At 51.8% G+C, this 20,014-nt stretch overlaps 1 protein-coding gene across 1 annotated transcript; it reads right to left on the reverse strand.

Moving 5' to 3' along the window:
• Positions 1–1,658: 1,658 nt before the first annotated feature.
• Zc3h12a (zinc finger CCCH type containing 12A) lies at positions 1,659–11,126 on the reverse strand. The gene is made up of 6 exons (NM_153159.2): positions 11,012–11,126; positions 9,851–10,327; positions 5,499–5,638; positions 4,117–4,351; positions 3,571–3,677; positions 1,659–3,389 (listed from the first exon to the last, which is right to left on the reverse strand). The coding sequence occupies exons 2-6, from the start codon at positions 10,291–10,293 to the stop codon at positions 2,524–2,526; spliced, it is 1,791 nt and encodes a 596-aa protein (NP_694799.1). The 5' UTR covers positions 10,294–10,327; positions 11,012–11,126; the 3' UTR covers positions 1,659–2,523.
• Positions 11,127–20,014: the final 8,888 nt, after the last annotated feature.

Consider the following 20,014-nt stretch of genomic DNA (forward strand, 5'->3'; position numbering starts at 1 on the left):
CACAACAGTCTGGTGTCAGGTTTTGGGATCAGGAAGGGTACTGAAAGCCCTGCCCCAGCCTGCCTTCCTCCGTGGGACCTTGGGCAAGTCATTCAGCATTGCCAAGCAACTGATAATGAACCCGACTGTCCGGTATTTTAGCTTCCTATCCCATAAAGACAAACAGATGCCCACAGACGGCCGTTTAACCTGAGAATACATTGGCGCCCTTGTGTGTCCGTGTGTTTTATTTCGTGTGTTTGAGACCAGAGTCTCATGCAGGCCAAGTTGGCCTGGAACTTGCTTTGTAACCAAAGACGGCCTTGAACTTGTGGCCCTCCTGCATCTTCTTCCGGGATGCTGGGATGGCAGGTGTACGCTCCAACACCAGGTGCTGAGTATTGAACTCAGTGCATGGTTGGCTGCCTTCCCAGAGCCCTGGACAATGTAGTTCCTTTGTAAGAATAAATAAGGCATTGCCGTCTCTCCTTATGCTGCTAACAGCTCCCGAGGAGGCCGGGAGGAACACGCATGGCATAGACACCTTTAATTCCTGTGGGAGGGAAGCTTCCAGCTCCTGCATGCCAACGGATCCTGATGTTTGTCCTAAGCAGGCACTTCTGGAAGGGTGGTCAGGGAAAAGTTGGGCGGAGCTCGTGGGGAGGATTCCCACAGTGACATTTTCTTCCAGAGCTTCACAGCTGTTCTGTACGGAAGTAGTTTTTAAAACAGAAATATGCACTAAGGTACACCGACTACTAAGTACAAATATCAGAGGAATTGTTCAAAGGTAGGATTATTAAAGCTGTAATTCCGCCTCCCCCCACCCTTTTCCTTGGCTGGTAATATTTGCTTAGGAATTGTGTGATAGCCTAGCCTTTCATTTAAAATATTCATGTTCATCTTTGAAGTTGGAGCTGGGAGGAGGGAGGAAGGTGTTATCTTGCCTGGGCTTGTCTAGGGCTGATGAGCAGTTTGACGTGGTGGATGGGGTCAGTCTGTGTGCCTGCCCACAGGAGTCAGTTATGGAAGCCTTCTAATGAGCAGTGCCTGTGCGGCAGGAGGCAGGTCACATACCTAGCATGTATTATCTCACTGAACCCTCATGACAAACCTGTAAGGTAGCTGCCATTAGGATTCCCATTTCATAGATGAGGAAACTGAGGTCTGGGAAGGATAGTCCCTTGCTCCAGCTGGTAGAGTCAGTGGCAGGGCGTCTCCAAGCTGCTGCTACTACCCCAGCCCTTCCTCCAGCTCTGCAACCCTGGTTCCTTGGACACACAGCAGATCTGGAAGGAGGAGCCTGTGTGCAAGCACCCAAGGGCTCCCTCACCTACTTGGATCACACCGCCCTCTGTGGCCCTGATCAAATCGTTTCCCTGTTTCCTACCCTCAATTCTTGTCATCAGAGAAAAGAGGAACAGCTTCATCCCTGCTGTCGCCCGCCCCGGCACCCCTCTACCCAGCTGAAGCCACAGGGCTCTGTGCCGTTACACTTCTTCCTGCAGCTGTCACCTGCTACCTTGCCTCCTATTAAGGTTCAGCTCCAAGGGACCAACTGCTTCTGGGAACCCTCCTTTCTGAGGACAGGGAGTGACATCTGCCCTACTGGCCTCCTGTCACCCCAGAGCAGCTCTACCCACCAGGCACAGTAAGGACAACTTCCTCTCAAAACGACTGGCAATAGCTTTTTTTTTCTTTTAAATTTCTCTCTTTTTTAAAAGATTTATTATTGTATGTAAGTACACTGTAGCTGTCTTCAGACACCCCAGAAGAGGGCACCAGATCTCATCACAGATGTTTGTGAGCCACCATGTGGTTGCTGACATTTGAACTCAGGACCTTCAGAAGAGCAGTCGGTGCTCTTAACCACTGAGCCATCTCTCCAGCCTGCCTGGCAATAGCCTTTATTTTGTCAACCTTTTTCATTTAAAATATTTAAATCTCGCCTCTGTACACAGCATACATGTGTCCTCCCACCCATGGGAGGTGTGGAAACAGAGGGCCTTGGAGCCCTGGTTGGGGGGGGGGTGTGTAGGTGGACAGAGCGGGCAGGGGAGGGGCTTAAAGAAGCATCTTGCTTACTAACATGAAGCCTCATGCCCTGTGAACAGGGATGAGGCCGCATTGGCTTGAGGGGGCCTCAGAGAGCAGGCACATGGTGCCTAACTAGCCGGTGGTGCCGGCGTCCCAGGGACAGGGTGGAAGGTGGGGTCCAGCTCAGGCCTCTGCTCCCCCATGCCTCCCACCCGGCCCTCTGAGAAAAAAAAAAGAGGGTTTGGGCATCAGCCACGGATGGACGGCCTGACCGGCAGCGTCTCCTTAAATGACAGAGATACAATGTGTATCAACAGGGTGATCACTTCTGACCTGTGCGGGACGGGTTGGGGTGCCGCGGGGCCAGAACCAATCCTATGGTATCTTTGGTTTGAGGATTCCCTTGCCTGCTTCACTTGTCCTTCTGTCCAGCTTCCAGGGTAGGCCAGGCAGGGGCTGGGGACCGCTATCTGTGATGCCCGACAGCCCCTTGCGCCACCTTCTGGCTTACTCACTGAGGTGCTGGGACTTGTAAGACAGGATCTCTGCGGCCAGCTGCTGCGGATCCAGCAGCTGTGGGAAGCGTCTCATTACAGCTTCTACCAGGTGTGGGGGGAAGACACCACACAGCTTGGTATATACACCAGCCCTTTCTTTGGCCAGGTCACCCACCCTGCCCCAGGGGCCCCCACCAGCCCCGGGGCTGGGTCTCTGGGGCTCCTGAAGGACAGGAGTGGGTGGGGGTAATGGGTACGGCTCAGACCAGTACTCTCTGGATGGGTAGGTGGGTGGCGGGGGCACATAGTCGGTGGGGACACTGAAGTGGCCAGCACCCATGGCTGGTCTAAAAGGAGAAAAGGAAGGTGCTGCTGGGACCTTGGATCCATAGCTGTGATAACCTGCATAGGGGCCCCGAGTGGGGCCCGACTCCCCAGGGCTGCCTCCTCGCACGCCCCATAATTCTGACATCTGGCTCTCCAGGGAACCAATGCCTGAATCAAGGCACTCCTGGGAGGTGTATGGGAGTGAGTCCTGGGTGTGTGCAAGCCACTCTGTGGGCCCAAAGCTGCCCCCACTAACAGGGAGGCTCCTGCCAGCTGGAGCACAGGTCTGCGGTGAGCCTTCTCGGTGGGGACCCGGAGATGACCTGGCACCCAGCTTTTTCCCATCCAGGCTGCCTGGTTCAGCCTCTAGGGACACAGAGCTGGACTGAGAGGCAGGGGAAGGCCTCTGGCTACTTTTGTCCTTGACTGGAGTCCTGGGAGGTGAGAGGAGAGCGTTGGCACGGAGCTCATCGGCCACAGAGCGCTGGGGACGGCTTGGCCGCTCAGGGTGGAAAAATCGGCACTTGATTCCATACGTACATTTCTTCCCTGCAAGAACAGAGAGGGTGTCTAAATGGGGTCAGAGCGAGGACGAGGCACAGACTTGGGATTCAGGTGGTCTAGAACAGGGGGTCCCCACAAGGAAGCCACGGGCGGGCCTAAGTGGGATGGGACAGGCAAGAGGAAAGGTAGGGTAAGTAAGACTATTGAGGACAGAGCTGGGTCTCACCATAGGGGCATGGCTGCTTCCTGTGCTCAGAAGGCAGTGGTTTCTTACGAAGGAAGTTGTCCAGGCTAGGCCCATGCCGTCCTAAAGGGTCGTCAGGGGGCATGAACCTGTGGTAGGTGAAGCAGAACGCTCAGGAAACAGAAGTCGTGAAGAGGAACCAAGGAAAGGGTTAGATAGCCAGCTCCCAAGATGCTTGTCTGCAGGATGCCCCTAAAGTCTTCTGAGTTTGCAGTTGGGTCACCCCAGAGGAGGAGGGGATCCCTCAGTCCAGAGGGTATAGGCCAGGGTCGCCTTCGGGGCACTCCCTAGGCTGGGAACTATGAGGCTATCAGGAAGGCTAAGTGTATCTTGGGATGTGTGTGGCCATAGACCTTCTTGAGAGAGCCACCTAGGAACGAATTGGTTCTGTCTCGGGCCAGCTTCAACTCCCAGGCTCCCTATCAAAAAGTTCCACTGTCCCTAGCCTTCTCCCTGCAACTCATGTCACCCCGAAAGCTGCAGCCCAGCCTGTGGGCCCAGCAGAGCCAGTCCCCAGCAGTAACGTACTTGTCATTGACGAAGGAGTACATGAGCAGCCGCTCCTCGATGAAGCGTTTCCACTCCTGCCTCTCGCCTTGGAGGTCTCGGTACGTGTCATTGGAGACCACCACTCCGTCGGATTCGAAGGCCAGCTTCACAATGAAGCGGTCATCATAGCACACCACGCGCTTGCCGCCGACCCGCCTGGATGGCGTGAACACCAAGATCTTCTTTTTCTCTAGTTCCCGAAGGATGTGCTGGTCTGGGGGATGAGCAGAGCTGCAGGTCAGGGCCCATTGGAGACCCTAAGATGGACCCACAGGGTCCCATGGCTCACAGTGGCCGGGATGAGAGGCTGTTCACACCAGTTCCAAGAGGACGGAAACCAGCTGTGTGAAAACCAAGTGCATCTCTATGCAGGGCCATCACATTCAGCAAGAGTGCGGAGCCAAGAGTGGCTCTTCCTACTTCCCCTCCGACCTGTGTGCCTTGCCTGTACCACAGGGGTCCAGGAAGAAGTGTCTTGGCCCTGTCCTCTACACACTCAAAACAACACTCCCAGCTCTGTTCAGAAAAGGCCTAGAAGCCCCTAGCATGGCCCTGATTTGCAGACTTCTTTATTTTTTTTTTAAAATGTAGTCTATGGTTTTTATCTAAGCCAACCTTATTTTTTTTTCTTAATAATTTATTTAGAGTACTCTGTAGCTCAGACACACCAGAAGAGGGCATCAGATCCCATTACAGATGGTTGTCAGCCACCGTGTAGTTCCTGGGATTTGAACTCAGGACCTCTGGAAGGGCAGTCAGTGTTCTTAACCACTGAGCCATCTCTCCAGCCTATGCAGACTTCTTAAAAAGCTGCCTCTTGTCACTCCCTCCTCCTCAAGGTGGGGGCTTTCATGAGAGCAATGGTCGCAGCTGGGCATTCACACTATGCCGAGCTTTCACACTGCACTGAGTTAAGCACTTCTGTACCATTCTCAACTGCTCCTTCAGCAGTGTTTGGAGGATGCCACCTCTACCCTGTCCCATTTCACAGATGGAAGAGCCCACAGCTAATGTCTACTTGAAGCCCTTACCTGAGTAACTTAGGGCCAAGCCCTTTACCCTGTCTTCTTGGCCCAGCACCCACAATTTCAAATATGAAGCTACACTGTCCCTCTGCCACCGGGGATGTTGAAGAAGGGACACCCCACTCCAATAGGATCAGGAAGGCATCCCAAAGCGACACAAGGTGACTTCCAGCCATTTCCTGCCTGAACTGGGCTGCTGAAAGCAACAAGAATTGAAAAAGACAGGCTGGTCCTCATTACAGTTTAGAAGGTGCTGACCCTATTTAAGGACCCTTTGGGGAAGCACCAGGGTCCCTAGTAGAGTGAGGCTATCCTACTTCCAGAGGGCATACATACCTGTGATAGGCACATCTGGTCGAGGCTGTTCCTTCCTCCAAGATGGCACAAACACGGTAATATCTGTGTGGCCTCGCTCCAGAAACCAGTTCACAGCCAGCAGAATGCCCCGGCAAGAGAAGACTTCCTTGTTCCCATGGCTGGCAGAGGAGGGAAAGGTTAGCTCACAGAGTAGCCAGTCTGTATGTAGTCAGTCCGGTCAGAGCAAAAGTAAGAAGGGAGCCACAATCTAGCCCTGCTTGGCCTTGCTGGGCAACTGTAGGACTCAGCCCATGGCCCTCTGCCAGTAGGGCCTAAGGTCTTGTCCCTGGGCCGGTTCCCACAGTGCCTGATGGCCAGCCCCTGGAAGGGACTTTCCCTAAGATTCCATCTCCTAAAAGCGTGGATCCACCCAGGAATCTAGCCACACTGGCTCCCCACGTAGAGGGGGAGGGTCGGGCCATTTGCAACATACCTGGGGGTGGGGAAAAGTGATGGGAGACTTGGGGATCCTGCCCCACCCAAGCTGCAGGGACCACGGGGACGTGGATGTGCACATGCAGGCTGAGTCACCTCTTTCCCTCAACACTACACAGCAAGGAGGCACCAGCAAGGGAGGCGGGGGAGGGAGGCACCGGCCATGTTAAGCAGGAGAAACCAGACTGTTGAGGATTAAAGTTCAGTCTGCATGAGGTCTCAGGGGCACGGGGAGCGTCCTTCCACAAGGGGTCAGGAAATAACAGCACCAGGAGCTTTTCCGTGTGAAAGTGAAAGGCCACCTCTTTTCCTCTTAAGAGGCCTGTTCCCTGCAAAGACTGCCCTGCCCCTCCCTGCCCTCCCCTACCCCCCGCCCCAGGGAGGGCGTGACCCCTGGCAGATGATGGGCAGGAAATTACTGGGGAACTCTGCTCACAGGAGGGCTGGGGCATCAGGCCCTGGCCTTGTTCTATCTAAACACGGCTTTCCTCGGAAGCAGCCTAGCTGCTTGCCCTGGTCTGTGTCTCTGCCCACAAGCTTGGTGGACAGCTTTTGCAGACAAGCTCTTTCACCCCAGGGACACAGAGCTCCCTAAGGCTTGAGGCCAGAGGCGCTGGCAAGGTGGATTTTCTGGGAGTGCTGAAGGAGGACTGGAGCTTGGGGCTCCCTCCCCAGAAAGCCCTGCCTCTTGTTACTCTGGGGAGAGTGAGCGACTCAGACTCATATTTGGCAAATAAAACAGAATACATGTTACGCAAAAGAGGCAAGTCCATGGCAGACCACATCCTGTGGGTGGCTTTGGGGGAGCGATAGCTTGAGCCCCAAGAGAACAGAGTGGGAATGGACACTATCTCAGGGCAAGGCTCCAAGGTCTAGCTAGAGGTCTCTGAGTTGGAGAGGAAGAAAGCCCACCCCAAGGGAGCCCTCGCGCCCTCCTGGTCCCAGGCGGCTTGCTCATAAGTCGGTTAACATTCACAGGGAGCTGCAAACCTGGCCATTCCGCGCTCTACACGGAATCATCAGCAAGCAAAACCAGAAGTACACTGCCTCCGCTCCTGTGGTCCAGAGAGGGTAACTTAGTAGTCACTAGGGTCACACAGTAGCCAGTGATCAGAACTACCCTGTTGTTGCTTAGGTACCAACAGCCCTGATAGGTGGGAAAGGCACGGAGTCCACCTTGACCATCACTCTGTCTAGAAAGGAAGACTTCCGTCACTTGGACAAGTTCCCTGGCTACTGCCAAGTGGTGAAAACTGAACCAGGGAGTGGGGCTACTGGTTGGAGCGCTGGCTGTCCCTTACAGAAGACCCAAAGTTCATGTGGGAGAAGAGCAGTTTCTGAACTCAATTATCAATGATGGTGTGTGTTCTGCATATGGAGAGGGAGATGCCTCCCCGCCCCACAGACAGAGAAATGATGAGCCATTTGCTGCCAATTCTTCTCTTCTTTCTGGAAGCCAAGTGATATGTCAAAACCTCCGAGAACCCCTCCCCACTCCACCCCACCCCACCTCCGCACCTGCCAGGGCAGGGCCCAGTCTGGGGCTTCACAATGCCCACTGCTGTCCCATCACACTGCCTCGCTCAGGTGTGAGGTAAGCATCTGCCCCATGGCTCGCTGTCCTGAGCGTGCAGTGTCCACATGTGGACTCACGAGCCCTCCCTGGACCAGCAAAGACAAGTTGGAGGATCTCAAGACGCCAGGGTGCTTAGGCTGTATACCGCCTGTGGGCATTTAAAACCCAGGTTGGGGACACGTCTGCCCTCAGCAGTGCTGGCACTGGGACAGTTCCCTCAGCAGGTAGTCAGAGCCCTATTCTTGGCAGGGAGAGCCCTTGAGGCCTGAGGCCCAGACCGCCTGGACAGCTCATTCAGCTCACTGCAATGCAGGAAGCCTGGTTGGCCTAGGAAAACCAACTTCCTCCCACCCACAGAGTCCTGCTGGTCCACAGTTCAGGGCCCCCCACCCTGACAGGGCCGTGACTCTGGAAAGCTCCCATTCCTGCCCAAGGACAAGGCAGGGCTAGCCTCCCCAGGTGGAGAGAACAACCTGGGCTGGGCCTAACTCCTGTGGAGGAAAATTCCCTTAGAAGGAAACAGAGGTGAATTTCCCCACGATTTGCATATGGTGGGGGTTAGCCGGCCTGCCCTTGTGTGTGTCTGTGTGTGTGTGTGTGTGTGTGTGTGTGTGTAGCAGCAGGGTAGGAACCAAGCAGCTGCTGAGACAGGAAGTGTGAGGCTGGAATTCCCCTTCCGTGGCCACCCTAGCTCAGAAACCCCCAGCAGATAGGCAGGCAGGCAAGAGGGCAGACAGTGGCTGTCTGTCTCTTTGGTATCAGCTCTCTTGAACCCCTCCACTACTGCCCCTCCTCCCACCCAGGCCCCTCCTCCTCCTGCCCAGAAACAAATACCCAGAGCACATGGCTGCCCACAAGACTCCTAACACCCAGCCTAGGACTCTCAGGGGAAGTCAGACCCCCCTCCTAATTCAGGACCTCAGAGAGAACTCGAGACTCGGAAGGTAACCAGTTGACCCTTCTGCCCTCTGGCAGAGAAGCCAGCATTTCTCAGCCTTCCAGCCCAGGATCGGCCCATTTTAAAGATGTGACAACAGACCCAAAGGTGGTAGAGAAGGGCTGCCTCCATGAACCAGCTAAGTAGGGCCAGGACCAGCTGGACAGCTCACTTGACCCAGCTGGGCTGGGAGTAGGTAGGACCAGGAGCCAGGTGGCGAAGAAGCTGACATCATAACAAGTTGGGCAGTCCTCTTGGGAGAGCCCTCAGGGGATCTAGAAAGGAGACTTCTCCTCTTCCTGTTCTTTTGCTGGGGTCTCCCCTGGTCCCTGCCAACAGGATCTTTTCCTTGTACTTTATCCACCCAGTCCTGACTCACCAGCCCGCTGTGCAGGGAGCTGGGAGAAAGCAGAGCTGGAGGGTGCGGCCTGGATAGAAGGGAGAAATCAGGGCTCCTTAAGGTCAGAGGCAGCCTGGCTCCCATTCTGCCTCCACCCCACCCCATTCCTTGAGAGATATGCAAAGGCGGCAGGAGATCTGGGAACCCCCAGAGGTCAGGCCAGCCTGAGCGGCTTCAGGGAGTATAGATTCTCATTACAGCACACCTGAGCCCAGAGCATCAGGCTACCCGTACACACGCATCTGAAGATGCCAGATCTGACCAAAAGGTCACAGCTGGTTAGGGCTAGGAAGCTCTGAATAACTAATGAGCCTTGCTTCAGTGGGAGCTCGAGTCGGGGACAAGGAGATCCCAGAAGACTCAAGTCATGGAATAACATCTGTCCACTGAGTACTTCTTCTTTTTTGAGACAGGGTTTCTCTGTATAGAACCTGGCTATCCTGGAACTCACTCTGTAGACCAGGCTGGCCTTGAACTCAGAAATCTGCCTGTTCTGCCTCCCAAGTGCTGGGATTAAAGGTGTGTGCCACCACGCCCGGCTCCACTGAGTACTTGTAACTCTCCACGTTCTATGAATTTTCTCCCCACAGGGGCCACCTGAGTGGAAAGTTTGACAGGAGAAGAAAAAGCCCAACTGGCTAAGTGACTGGCCCACGGGTTAATCCCTTATACTGTCCTGCCTCATGCCGTAGGCAAGGATAGACCATGGCACAAGGTACACTCCAGGCAAAGAAGGCTGGGTTTGAATCTTTGCTTCTCATTTATCAAGAAGTGTGACTCTTGGCAAGGATTTGAGCTGTTTTCCTTCTTATAGCATTGGAGAAACAGCCCTGAGGAAGTCTTTAAGGCTTAAGGGGTTCCTTCTGGCACATGGTGGGATCTCACAGACAGCTTTTGTGTTCCTTCACCAGTCCAAGAGAAAAGCCAAGCCCCCTTCCCAAAGGAAGAGCTACAGACACTATTCCACAGGTCTCCACACATACCTCATGGCCACATTGCTTCCGTCGATGACCACAGGTCTCAGGTCGCTGCCCTCTCTGTCCTCCTCTGGGAGTGAGGGTTCTAGAGTGGAAGGCTTGGGGGTGCTTCCACCCCGGGGCACCAGAGGGGGCTGGGGGCTGGGGGCCGTCAGGGCCTGGCATTCTCGTTCAGTAGCTGAGCCATGCTTCACCAATTCCCCTAGCACCGTGTTGGTGTCTGCTTGGACTCCCAGCTTCTGCAGGACACTGTGGATCTCAGAGGACGAGTACCCCAGTTTACGGAAAAAGTCCACCTTCATCTGCAGCTCGGAAGTAGGGGCCTCTTTAGCCACAGGATCCTGGTCTGGCTGAGGTCGACCCTGGCTGCTGTGTCTGTCCTCAAGACTCCACAGACTCATGGTGGGGTTGGATTCTTGGACAGGCTTCGTTCCACAAGGGTCACTCATATTTCACATTCTTGGAATGTGTCCATCACAGCTCCTATTGACCAGACCACAGGGTTAAGGGCAAGCAATGCCCAATATAGGTCTCTTTCAGACTCTCTTCCACAGAATGGGGCAACACGAACTGAGAAGACGCTATTCAAAGCCATTCTCACGTGTCAGCCCACGCTGTGCTCTCAAAGAGCTCTCAGCATTAGTTATTTTTACAAGAGGGAGACCGAGGCACAGGCAGTAAGCGTTTACTCAAGATCATCAACTCAAAGTTTGTGATACAAACATTTGAACTTGGTCTGACTCCACCCCCAAACCCCGTTCTGTTCCATGCCAACCCAAGGGACCCAAGAGGCAGGGGCGGGGCTCTCAGAAGGAAACTGGGGCTGGAAGTGCGCAGGGGACCCAGGGGCTTCCCCATTGTGGCCACCGCCTTCGTCTCCGAGTCTCATACTTCGGCTCAGGGACAGAGTTCTATTCTGGGAAGGACAAGTTTCCGGGGTGACCCACGGAGAGAAAAGTTGCTGGGCGACTCTGGTTGGCTACCGGGCCCGGTGACGCGAGGAGGTCCTGGCTAGAGCCCGGAGAACGCCGGGTGCCCCAAGACACCCCGTTCCACGCACCAGGGTGAACTCAGCGGGGTCCCAGCGATGGAGACACTGCCCGCGCGCGACCCTCCCGGAGTCAGACCCAACGCAGCGCAGCACCCGTTCCACCCGGTAGCACTCACCCCGCTGAGCGCCGGACGTCGTCTGTAAGGTGTCCATGGAGCCGAGTCTCGGGCTCTGACGGCACCTTCGTAGCCGCGACAGGCGGGCAGGTGCTTTAAGGGCAATGACGCGGAAGCCGGGCAGGGCCGCCGCCCCTTCCTGCTCCGCCTCCCTCCTGCCCCGCCCCACGGTAGGTCGGAGCCGGCTCCGCCCCGTTTCTGAACAAGTCCCGCCCCAGCATCTCTAGCCACGCCCCTGGCCACACGAAGTCTGGGCGGCTCCAGGCTTGTACCACCCGACTGCTTAACGCCGGCTCTGCAGAAGCAGGTTCCGTGCACCATGCAAAACCGGAATAGAACGGCCTCGCAGGTTCACTTCAACAACTTGACACGTCCACCGGCTTGGTCCAGGTTTCTAGTTGCACAAGTTGAGGCCACAGCCGGCAGAGATCCGGCCACTCCAGTTCAGTCACATAGGTTGTGAACTGAAGCCTGTTCAGCGATAGAGTCACACTCAGGACCAGGGACACTTTTCTTGAAGTAAATACCTTCCCAAGACAGGAGGGCTCCACCACCACAAGTTGCATAGTGGTGGAGGAAATGCCAGGAAAAGGAGGGACATTGACACCAATCGCCATGGGAGAGTCCGTGAAGAATGCTATCAAGCAGACTGCAAAAACTCATCTTGTCCCTTATCCTCAAGAGGTCAAGATCCCTCAGTCGAGCACAGCCCTGTACATTATCATCCTGGGGCTTAGATATTGGACAGATCCTTGTGCTCAGGGACCTTCTGTTTTCTTTGGCTTTTGTTGTTCTTTCTGACACAAGGTCAAGCTATGTAACCCATGCCGGCCTCAAACAGCCCAGTGGCCCCATCCATCAGGATCCTGTGTGCTGAGGTTATAGGTGTGAGTTATCATGCTTGCTCCATTTACCTCTGAGAAATGCAGGAAAAAGCTGAAGGGCCTCAGCCATGTAGATCAAGATAGGAGGTCCCAGCTGGGTGTGGTGGCGCACACCTTTAATCCCAGCACTTGGGAGGCAGAGGCAGGAGGATTTCTGAGTTCAAGGCCAGTCTGGTCTACAGAGTGAGTTCCAGGACAGCCAGGGCTACACAGAGAAACCCTGTCTTGGAAAAAAAAAATAGGAGCTCCCACTCTGTAGCACCAGGGACCACTATGAGCATTCTGGGGGACACTAGTGACTCAGGGCAGAGGGAAGGGAGCCTGGCTGTCAGTGTGCCTGCATGCATGCACGAATGCATGTGTGTGTGCTAGAGAAGAGAGAGGTGCCCAGGAGAGGGAGAAAGGGAACCCAGGACCTGCACACAGGAAGACAAAGTCTATTATGTCACCAGCATGCTTGCATATAGGGAAACTGAGGCTCAGGAAGCCAAAACACTCAAAAGTAAGAATTAATTACTGTGTGTCAATACTTCAGTCATATCTCACCTGTCTAAGCAAATGCAGTTGTCTTCTAAGGACATTGGCTGTTTTAATAAAATGGTTTTATAGTAAAAGATACCACCAACATAGCTACATACATTCAGTCTAAAAAGAGATAACAATAATTTTTATTGACTTTATTTAGTTTTTAATTACCGTATTGATGTGCATGGGAATTTTGTATGCATGCCTGGTGCCCCAGGAGGCCACAAGGGGCTTAGGACCCCTGGAACTGGAGTTACAGATGGTTGTGAGCTTCAACATGGGTGTCGGAAATCAAACCAGGATCCTCTGGAAGAGTGGCCAGTGATCTTAAACACTGAGTTCTCTCTTCAGCTCCCAACAATAATTTTTAAAGCTGCATCTCTGTTATCTTTTGCAGGTTTGTTTGTTTGTTTGTTTGTTTGTTTGTTTGTTTGTTTTTCGAGACAGGGTTTCTCTGTATAGCCCTGGCTGTCCTGGAACTCACTCTGTAGACCAGGCTGGCCTCAAACTCAGAAATCCACCTGCCTCTGCCTCCCAAGTTCTGGGATTAAAGGCGTGAGCCACCACTGCCTGGCTTTCACGTAATTTTGTATACCACGTACATGCTTGGAGCCCTGGGAGGTCAGATTCCCCCCAGAACTGGAGAATGGATTGTTGTGAGCTGCCATGTGGGAACTGAACCTGGGTTCTCTGTAGGAGCAACAAGTGTTCTAAGTGGCAATTTTTCCAGCCCTGTTTTGGTTTTAGAGACTGGGTCTTATGGATTCCAACCTAGCTTTGACTCACTATGTAGCAGAGGTTATCCTTGAATTTTAACCCCCCCACACACCTTCTGCATACTGTGGTGACAAGAATGTGCCACCCTGCCTGGCTTTCCAGGTATCTATTGTCTAACTTGAAAACTAGGTGCCAGCCGGGCATCGTGGTGCATGCCTTTAAACCCAGCACTTGGGAGGCAGAGGCAGGCAGATTTCTGAGTTCCAGGACAGCCTGGTCTACAGAGTGAGTTCCAGGACAGCCAGGGCTACACAGAGAAACTCTGTCTCGAAACAAAACAAAACAAAACAAAACAAAACAAAACAAAACAAAACAAAACAAAACAGAAAACAAGGTGCCTTTGAGGACTTTTGGGCGTCCCTATCACACCGCCTTCCCTGGTCTGGAGGAAGTTCTGTCTTGAATCTGTGCCAGCCATTCCCTCACATTGTCCCCTTGTGTTAACACTGCATTGTTTAGAGTTTTAGGTAACTAGAGTCCTATAAAGACATGGTCTCAGCCGGGTGTGGTGGTGCACGCCTTTAATCCCAGCACTTGGGAGGCAGAGGCAGGTGGATTTCTGAGTTCCAGGCCAGCCTGGTCTACAGAGTGAGTTCCAGGAGAGCTAGGGCTACACAGAAAAACCCTGTCTCGAAAAACAAAACAAAACAAAACAAAAAAAGACATGGTCTCCCTTTTCATACAGGCTTATGATGATAAAAGTCCGTGTCTGTTGCCTGCATACTATACTTTATTCTGAGACTCACAGAGATCCACCTGCCTCTGCTTCCCAAGTGCTGTGATAAAAGGCGTGGAACACACACACACACAGCAGCTTCCTTTCTTTTCTTATTTGCATAGTAATCCATCAACAGTGTCTTGCTAGCCCGGCGGTGGTGGCACACACCTTTAATCCCAGCACTAGGGAGGCAGCGGTAGGCGGATTTCTGAGTTCGAGGCCAGCCTGGTCTACAAAAGTGAGCTCCAGGACAGCCAGGGCTACACAGAGAAACCCTGTCTCGAAAAAAACAAAACAAAACAAAACAACAAAAAAACAAAAAACAAAAAACAAAAAAACAAACCAGTGTCTTGCTATGTAGATAAGATTTGATTCTAGCTTGTGATCCTCCTGTCTGTGTCCTGAGTCTTGGGATTACTGACCCACACCACCATGGCTTGCCCTCATATAGAGTTGAGAGTGTCACTAGAAGGATGAGAAGGGTAAAGTTAAGACCTGGAGTCGGTGGGGCTGGAAATTCTGCAGCCTTCCTTACTGCATCCATCTCCCTTGGATACCTGGTTGTGGAAGCTATGGGAGGCTGCAGGGAGGAAGAAGTACACGTGGCTGGTTGGTCTTGAGACTGGTGTCACCAAGACACATAGACATGTGATTGATTGGTGTCTGGCACTGGACGGTGGGAACAGAGAAGGAACCCAATGTGTCCTTGTTGAGTGCTAGCTCGTGACCGGTGCTAAACACGTGGCAAGCTCACGGTCAGTCCTGCTGAACTCAGTGTACTGTACCATCATCTCCTGCATCCCCTCTTGCATCTGGGCTCAGTGTTAGTGAGCATCATTCTCTATGGTAACCACCTTTCAGATGGTGGAAATATTAAGTGACACATCTGGGTTAAGAGCCACTGACCTGCCTGGGTCCTCTTCTGGTGAGGGGACTAGACAGGGATTCCACCAGTGTTCCCAGGCTCTGTGCTGTCCAGCACTTAACAGAGGCAGCTGGCAGGGCTAGCGATGAGTCATGCAGCAACCCGTAAGCCACAGTCTCCCTCTCTTCCGGTTTGTGATGATGATTCCTTCCTGAGACACCCTCTTCTGCAGAAAGCCCTGGCCATTCCTGAGAAACCATGCTCCGTTTACAACTGGGTTTTGCAAGCTCTGGCCCAGCTCCCAGGAGCCCTATAGATCTGTTGACCCCAAACCCATGTCCCATTCTGCCTTTTGCATGCCTATCTTGGGGACTAGGCTTCATAATTTCCTTCCTAGAGTTTTTCTGTTCTTTGTCACCTGGAGAAGGTCTAGAAACTTCTGGATCGTCACTCCTTAGGGCTAAGTGGGGAAGGCTGGCGAGGGAAAGTTTCTAGAAATGATCCTGGCTTGGGGATAACAAAAGAGCTGGATCTCTCTAGAGGCCTTAACAGTGACCCTCATGCCTTAGTTAAGTGACTATAAAGCTATCAAGGCCTCCTGTAAGCTGAGAAGAGGCTTCTGTGGGATCCTCAGCTACCAAGCCTGTAAGCTGTGGGGGCCTCTGAGTCTTTATGTGGGATCCAAGGATTGAATTTAAGTTGTTATACTTGAGTATCAAGTGCCTTTGCCTGCTGAGCCATCTTGCTGGCTCCGGTATATTTTTTGTTTTGTTTTCTTTTTAAAGATTTATTTATTATTATAGGTTAAGTACACTAGCTGTCTTCAGACACACCAGAAGAGGGCATCAGGTTTCATTACAGGTGGTTGCTGGGATTTGAACTCAGGACCTTTGGAAGAGCAGTCAGTGCTCTTACCCTCTGAGCCATCTCGCCAACCCGTATGTTTAATTAAAAAGGAAAATATTAAGATTTTGTTGTTGTTCTTGCTGTTTGAGTATTTTGCCTGCATGTATGTCTGTGCACCACATGCATGCAATATTCAAGGAGGCCAGTAGAGGGCACCGTATCCCTCGGAACTGGTGTTACAGACTGCTCTGGCCATGTGGGTGTTGGAGTTCAAATCTTAACTGCTAAGCCTTCTTCCTGTTCTTTCTGTTTTAAACAGTAACCGAACAATTAATTTTTATCAAGTTCTCAAATATGATGCAATATATTTGTGTTATTAGCTTGTTTTAAAAATGTTTCTTTTTGTTTTAATTTCTTGGTTCTTTTGAGACAATGTTTTACTCTGTGGCCCTGGCTATCCTAAAACACACTATAGCAGTGGTTCTCAACCTTCTAATGCTGGGGCCCTTTAATACAGTTCCTCATGTTGTGGTGACCCCAACAAGAAAATTGTTTTCATTAGCATTTTATAATTGTAATTTTGCTACTATTATGAATTGTAATGTAAATATCTGATATACGACCCCCAGATTGAGAATCACTGCATTATATAGATCAACTTGGCCTCTAAATTGTGACAATCCTGCCTCTGCCTCTACCTCTGCCTCCTGAGTGCTAGGCTCACAGGCATGTGTCACTTTGTATGGCTAAAAGTATGTGTCTCTTCAGAGCAGCAGAGCGGCTGAGACGGGGAAAGGTGAGCCTGTGGTACCTCCTAGAGCCAGACACTTAGGACAGTCAACCACGGAACAAAGGCACAGGGTTAAGGGTGCTGGGCTGGTGGAGCTCCAACATCTCCAGCTAGAGCAGTGTTCACAAGGGACACAGAGCAGACATTTTGATGCCAGGTTCAGCTATCTCAAAGAATAAGCTGGAGGGGGCTGGGGGAAATGGCTCAGGGGTTAAAGCACAGGCTGTTCTTTGAGAGGATCTGAATTTGGTTAACAGCACCTACATGGCAGGTCACAATTTGTAACTCCAAGCCCAGAGAATCTGATGAATCAGACACCCTCTTCTGGTCTCTGTGTACAGGAGGCATTACATGGTACATAGACATATATGCAGACAGACACCCCTCTCTCTCTCTCTTTCTCTCTCTCTTCCTTCTTCACCTCCCTCTCTTCCTTCTCTATCTCTTCCTCCTCCTCCGCCCTCCTTTTCCTCTTTTTGGGATAGGATATTTCTTTGTAGCTCTGGTTAGCCTAAAACTTAATGTAGACCAGGCTGGCCTTGAACTCACAGAGTCTGCCTGCTGGAAGCTGTGATTGGAGGCATTCAACACTCATTTGGTACAAAATAAATAAATAGATAAATAAATAAATAAATAAATAAGAATGAGCTGGAGAAGCAATTGAAGAAGACACACAATGTGTTTCTCACACATGCACATGGCTTGGGTGCACACACACACACACAGGCACACATGCACACACATATACACACTCACTCACACACACATACACACACATACACACACACACTGGAAAAGGAAAACACATGTTTTCTGACTTGTTTGAGAGGTGTGCTTCGGTGATTAGCCTGAGACGATCCTGCCTTCACTGATCTCTGCTGGTTACTTTTTCCTGTACCTGAATCCTACCTATGTTAGGGACACCATCCAAAGGCAATATTTGAGGCCTCTTTGTCTGGCGTCTTTGATTAGATGACCCTTCTTCTGCCTGCCCTTCTCCTTGCTACCCTGGTCTATTTGCCTCAGCTCCCTCCTTCCTGATGCTTGAATGGCCCAGCCGACTGGGAAGTCCCTGCAGGCTGGTCCACCGGAAACTTTTTTATAGACCAGGGGCTGGTGCATATTGGAGGCCTTGCCCTGGCTTGCTGGGTTCACTTAGGTCATGCTGGGAACAGGGTGAGGCTGGCTTTCTCCACCCTATGCATCCCTGGCCCTATTTGTACAAAGTTGAGCATCAACTGCATACTGGGCCCGTGTCCCTGTGACTCTCCTTGGACCTCCCTACCCCGCCCTGCCTCACCCCACCCCACCCCACCCCAAAAGAGCAAGTTCTGGCTGGAGAGCAAGACTGAAGCCCTTAACATTGACAGCAGTGAACAGCCTTCATGGGGTGTGGGGGGGTGGGGTGGGGGAGAGGTTTGAACCTCCAAAAAGAGGTGGGCCTGAAGGCAAGTAAGAGGCTATCACCCAAAATCACTGCCCTGAAGGGCTCAGGGAGAATTGTGGGAGTCCTGAGTGCACGCAGCAGGGTTGGGCCCCAACTAGAGAGTGAATTCCCTAACTCCAGTAATGTATAGGAAGTTTCTAGAAGACATGTTTTCTGGTCGAGGTGCCCCAATGTGGAGAGATCTGGCTGCTTGGAAGATTTCCTTGCTGACTCGCCAGCCCAGCCGAGGCATCGCCCTCTCTCCTCTCTCTGCCTGTGGCTGCTGAGGACTGGCCAGAGCTTGCACACTGTGAACTGGTGTGGGAGAGGAGTGCCTGGAAGCACTCATGGTGCTTTGCAATGGCCACCTCTGCTGTCCTTCCTTCCTTCCTTCCTTCCTTCCTTCCTTCCTTCCTTCCTTCCCTTCTTCTTTTTCTTTTTTTTTTCTTTTTTCTTTTTTCTTTTTTTTTTTTTTTTTTGGTTTTTCGAGACAGGGTTTCTCTGTGTAGCCCTGGCTGTTCTGGAACTCTTTGTAGACCAGGCTGGCCTTGGCCTTGAACTCAGAAATCCCCCTGCCTCTGCCTCCCAAGTGCTGGGATTAAAGGTGTGCACCACCACCGCCTGACTTCTGCCCCTCCTTTCTGAGGCCAGCTCATAAGAGTTCCTGTCTGAAAAGGCTATGCATGTGCTGAGGACTCAATGCTGAAGGGCACTCAGGGATGCGGGGGTGGGGTGTGGGGTGGGAGTCCAGCTAAGCTGTCTGTGAGGAAAGCCACAGGATTGGAGGATGGAGTGGGGCTAGGAGGACAGGTCACAGGCTATATTTCATTGCCTTATAGGATCTGGGGGTGTCCTGTACTGACATCAGCTCCTTTGAGCCTCTATAGCACCCTTCGTCTCACCCCACCTAACAGAGGATTTCCTAGCCGTGGAACTTGGTCAGAAGTGGCCTAATCAAGGGGCGGGGTCTGCTCTGCAGAAACAAGTTAGAAAAATCTCATCCTGCAGTCTATAATCAGCGGTCCGGAAAAGATGCAGGCACAACTTAGATGAGCCAGCAATCATCAGTGTGACTCAATTCTGGGTCTTCTCCTCTTGATAACAAACTGGGAAACAAACTGTTTTCTGTTCATTACGAATGAGAAAAGCCAGCGATGCCTGGAATCTCTGGCTTCCTTGGAATTATCACAGGAGATGAAGCTGACAGTCCAAAAAAGCATGGGTCCTTTGGAACAGCTCCTAGATCAAGCTTTACCTGAAGCTATCCCTAGGTCTAGGGTTTTTGGGTGCTATTTTGCCAGTAAATACTGTTACCATTTAAAAATCCTTTCTAATAGTAATTACTTAATAATTAGAAAGTGTATAATAATTTTTTTTTTTGGTTTTTTGAGACAGGGTTTCTCCGAAAGTGTATAATAATTATCTAAATAGAGCTTAAGACAAAATCTTACAGACTATGGGGTCTGTGTTTGGAAATAGCACAACGGGATGTAGTGAAAGGGGGCAAAGTGCTGGTTTAGTTCATCCGTGGCTGTTTGGTACAAGGTCAAACTAGAAAAGTCATGAGAATTACTCAAGGTTTTACAGCTGCTAGTAAGCCCTCCTTCTTTTCTGATTATTATTATTGTTGTTTGTTTGTTTTTTGAGACAGGCTGTCATGTACTCCAGGCTAGCCACAAGATCATTATGTAGCTCAAGATGAATTTGAACTTCTGACCCTCTTGCTCCCACCCACTGGGACTACATGTCTAAGGTCTTTTCTCATGGTACTGGGGATTGAATCCAGGGCTTTGTGTGCTGCGCAAGCAGTCTACCAATTCACTGGTACCCCAGGCTGCACCCACTAATTATTGCTATTCATTGAACTTCTCCACATCTGCAGGGAAACCATCACTACACATTTCCCATCCTTTGTGTTTTTCCTATAGGAGGAGGACGCCATTTCCTTTTCTTTTTCAAAATGGGAAGCGGAAGCCCAGAGAGGCCAAAGGTTGACCGAAAGTCACACAGCACGGTGGTTGTAGAGCTGCTCCTGGTCCCAAATGCCCTGTATGTATTTTGCCCTGCCCCCTCCCCCACTTTGCGCCGGCTGCTTCTGGTCCATTCAGGTGGTGCTCAGGGCCTGCTGCGGCCTTCCTTCCCTGCCGCTGAGTAATTAAAGAGTCGCAGAGG

This window comes from Mus musculus, chromosome 4, assembly GCF_000001635.26.
Source record: "Mus musculus strain C57BL/6J chromosome 4, GRCm38.p6 C57BL/6J".
Taxonomy (NCBI): Eukaryota; Metazoa; Chordata; class Mammalia; order Rodentia; family Muridae; genus Mus; species Mus musculus.

Coding starts and splice junctions, on each gene's coding strand:
- Zc3h12a (NM_153159.2), bottom strand. CDS start 10,293: ATGAGTGACCCTTGTGGAACGAAGCCTGTCCAAGAATCCAACCCCACC. Junction 3,678..4,116: donor TACTCCTTCGTCAATGACAA/GTACGTTACTGC, acceptor CACCTACCACAG/GTTCATGCCCCCTGACGACC. Junction 3,390..3,570: donor GAAGCAGCCATGCCCCTATG/GTGAGACCCAGC, acceptor CTGTTCTTGCAG/GGAAGAAATGTACGTATGGA.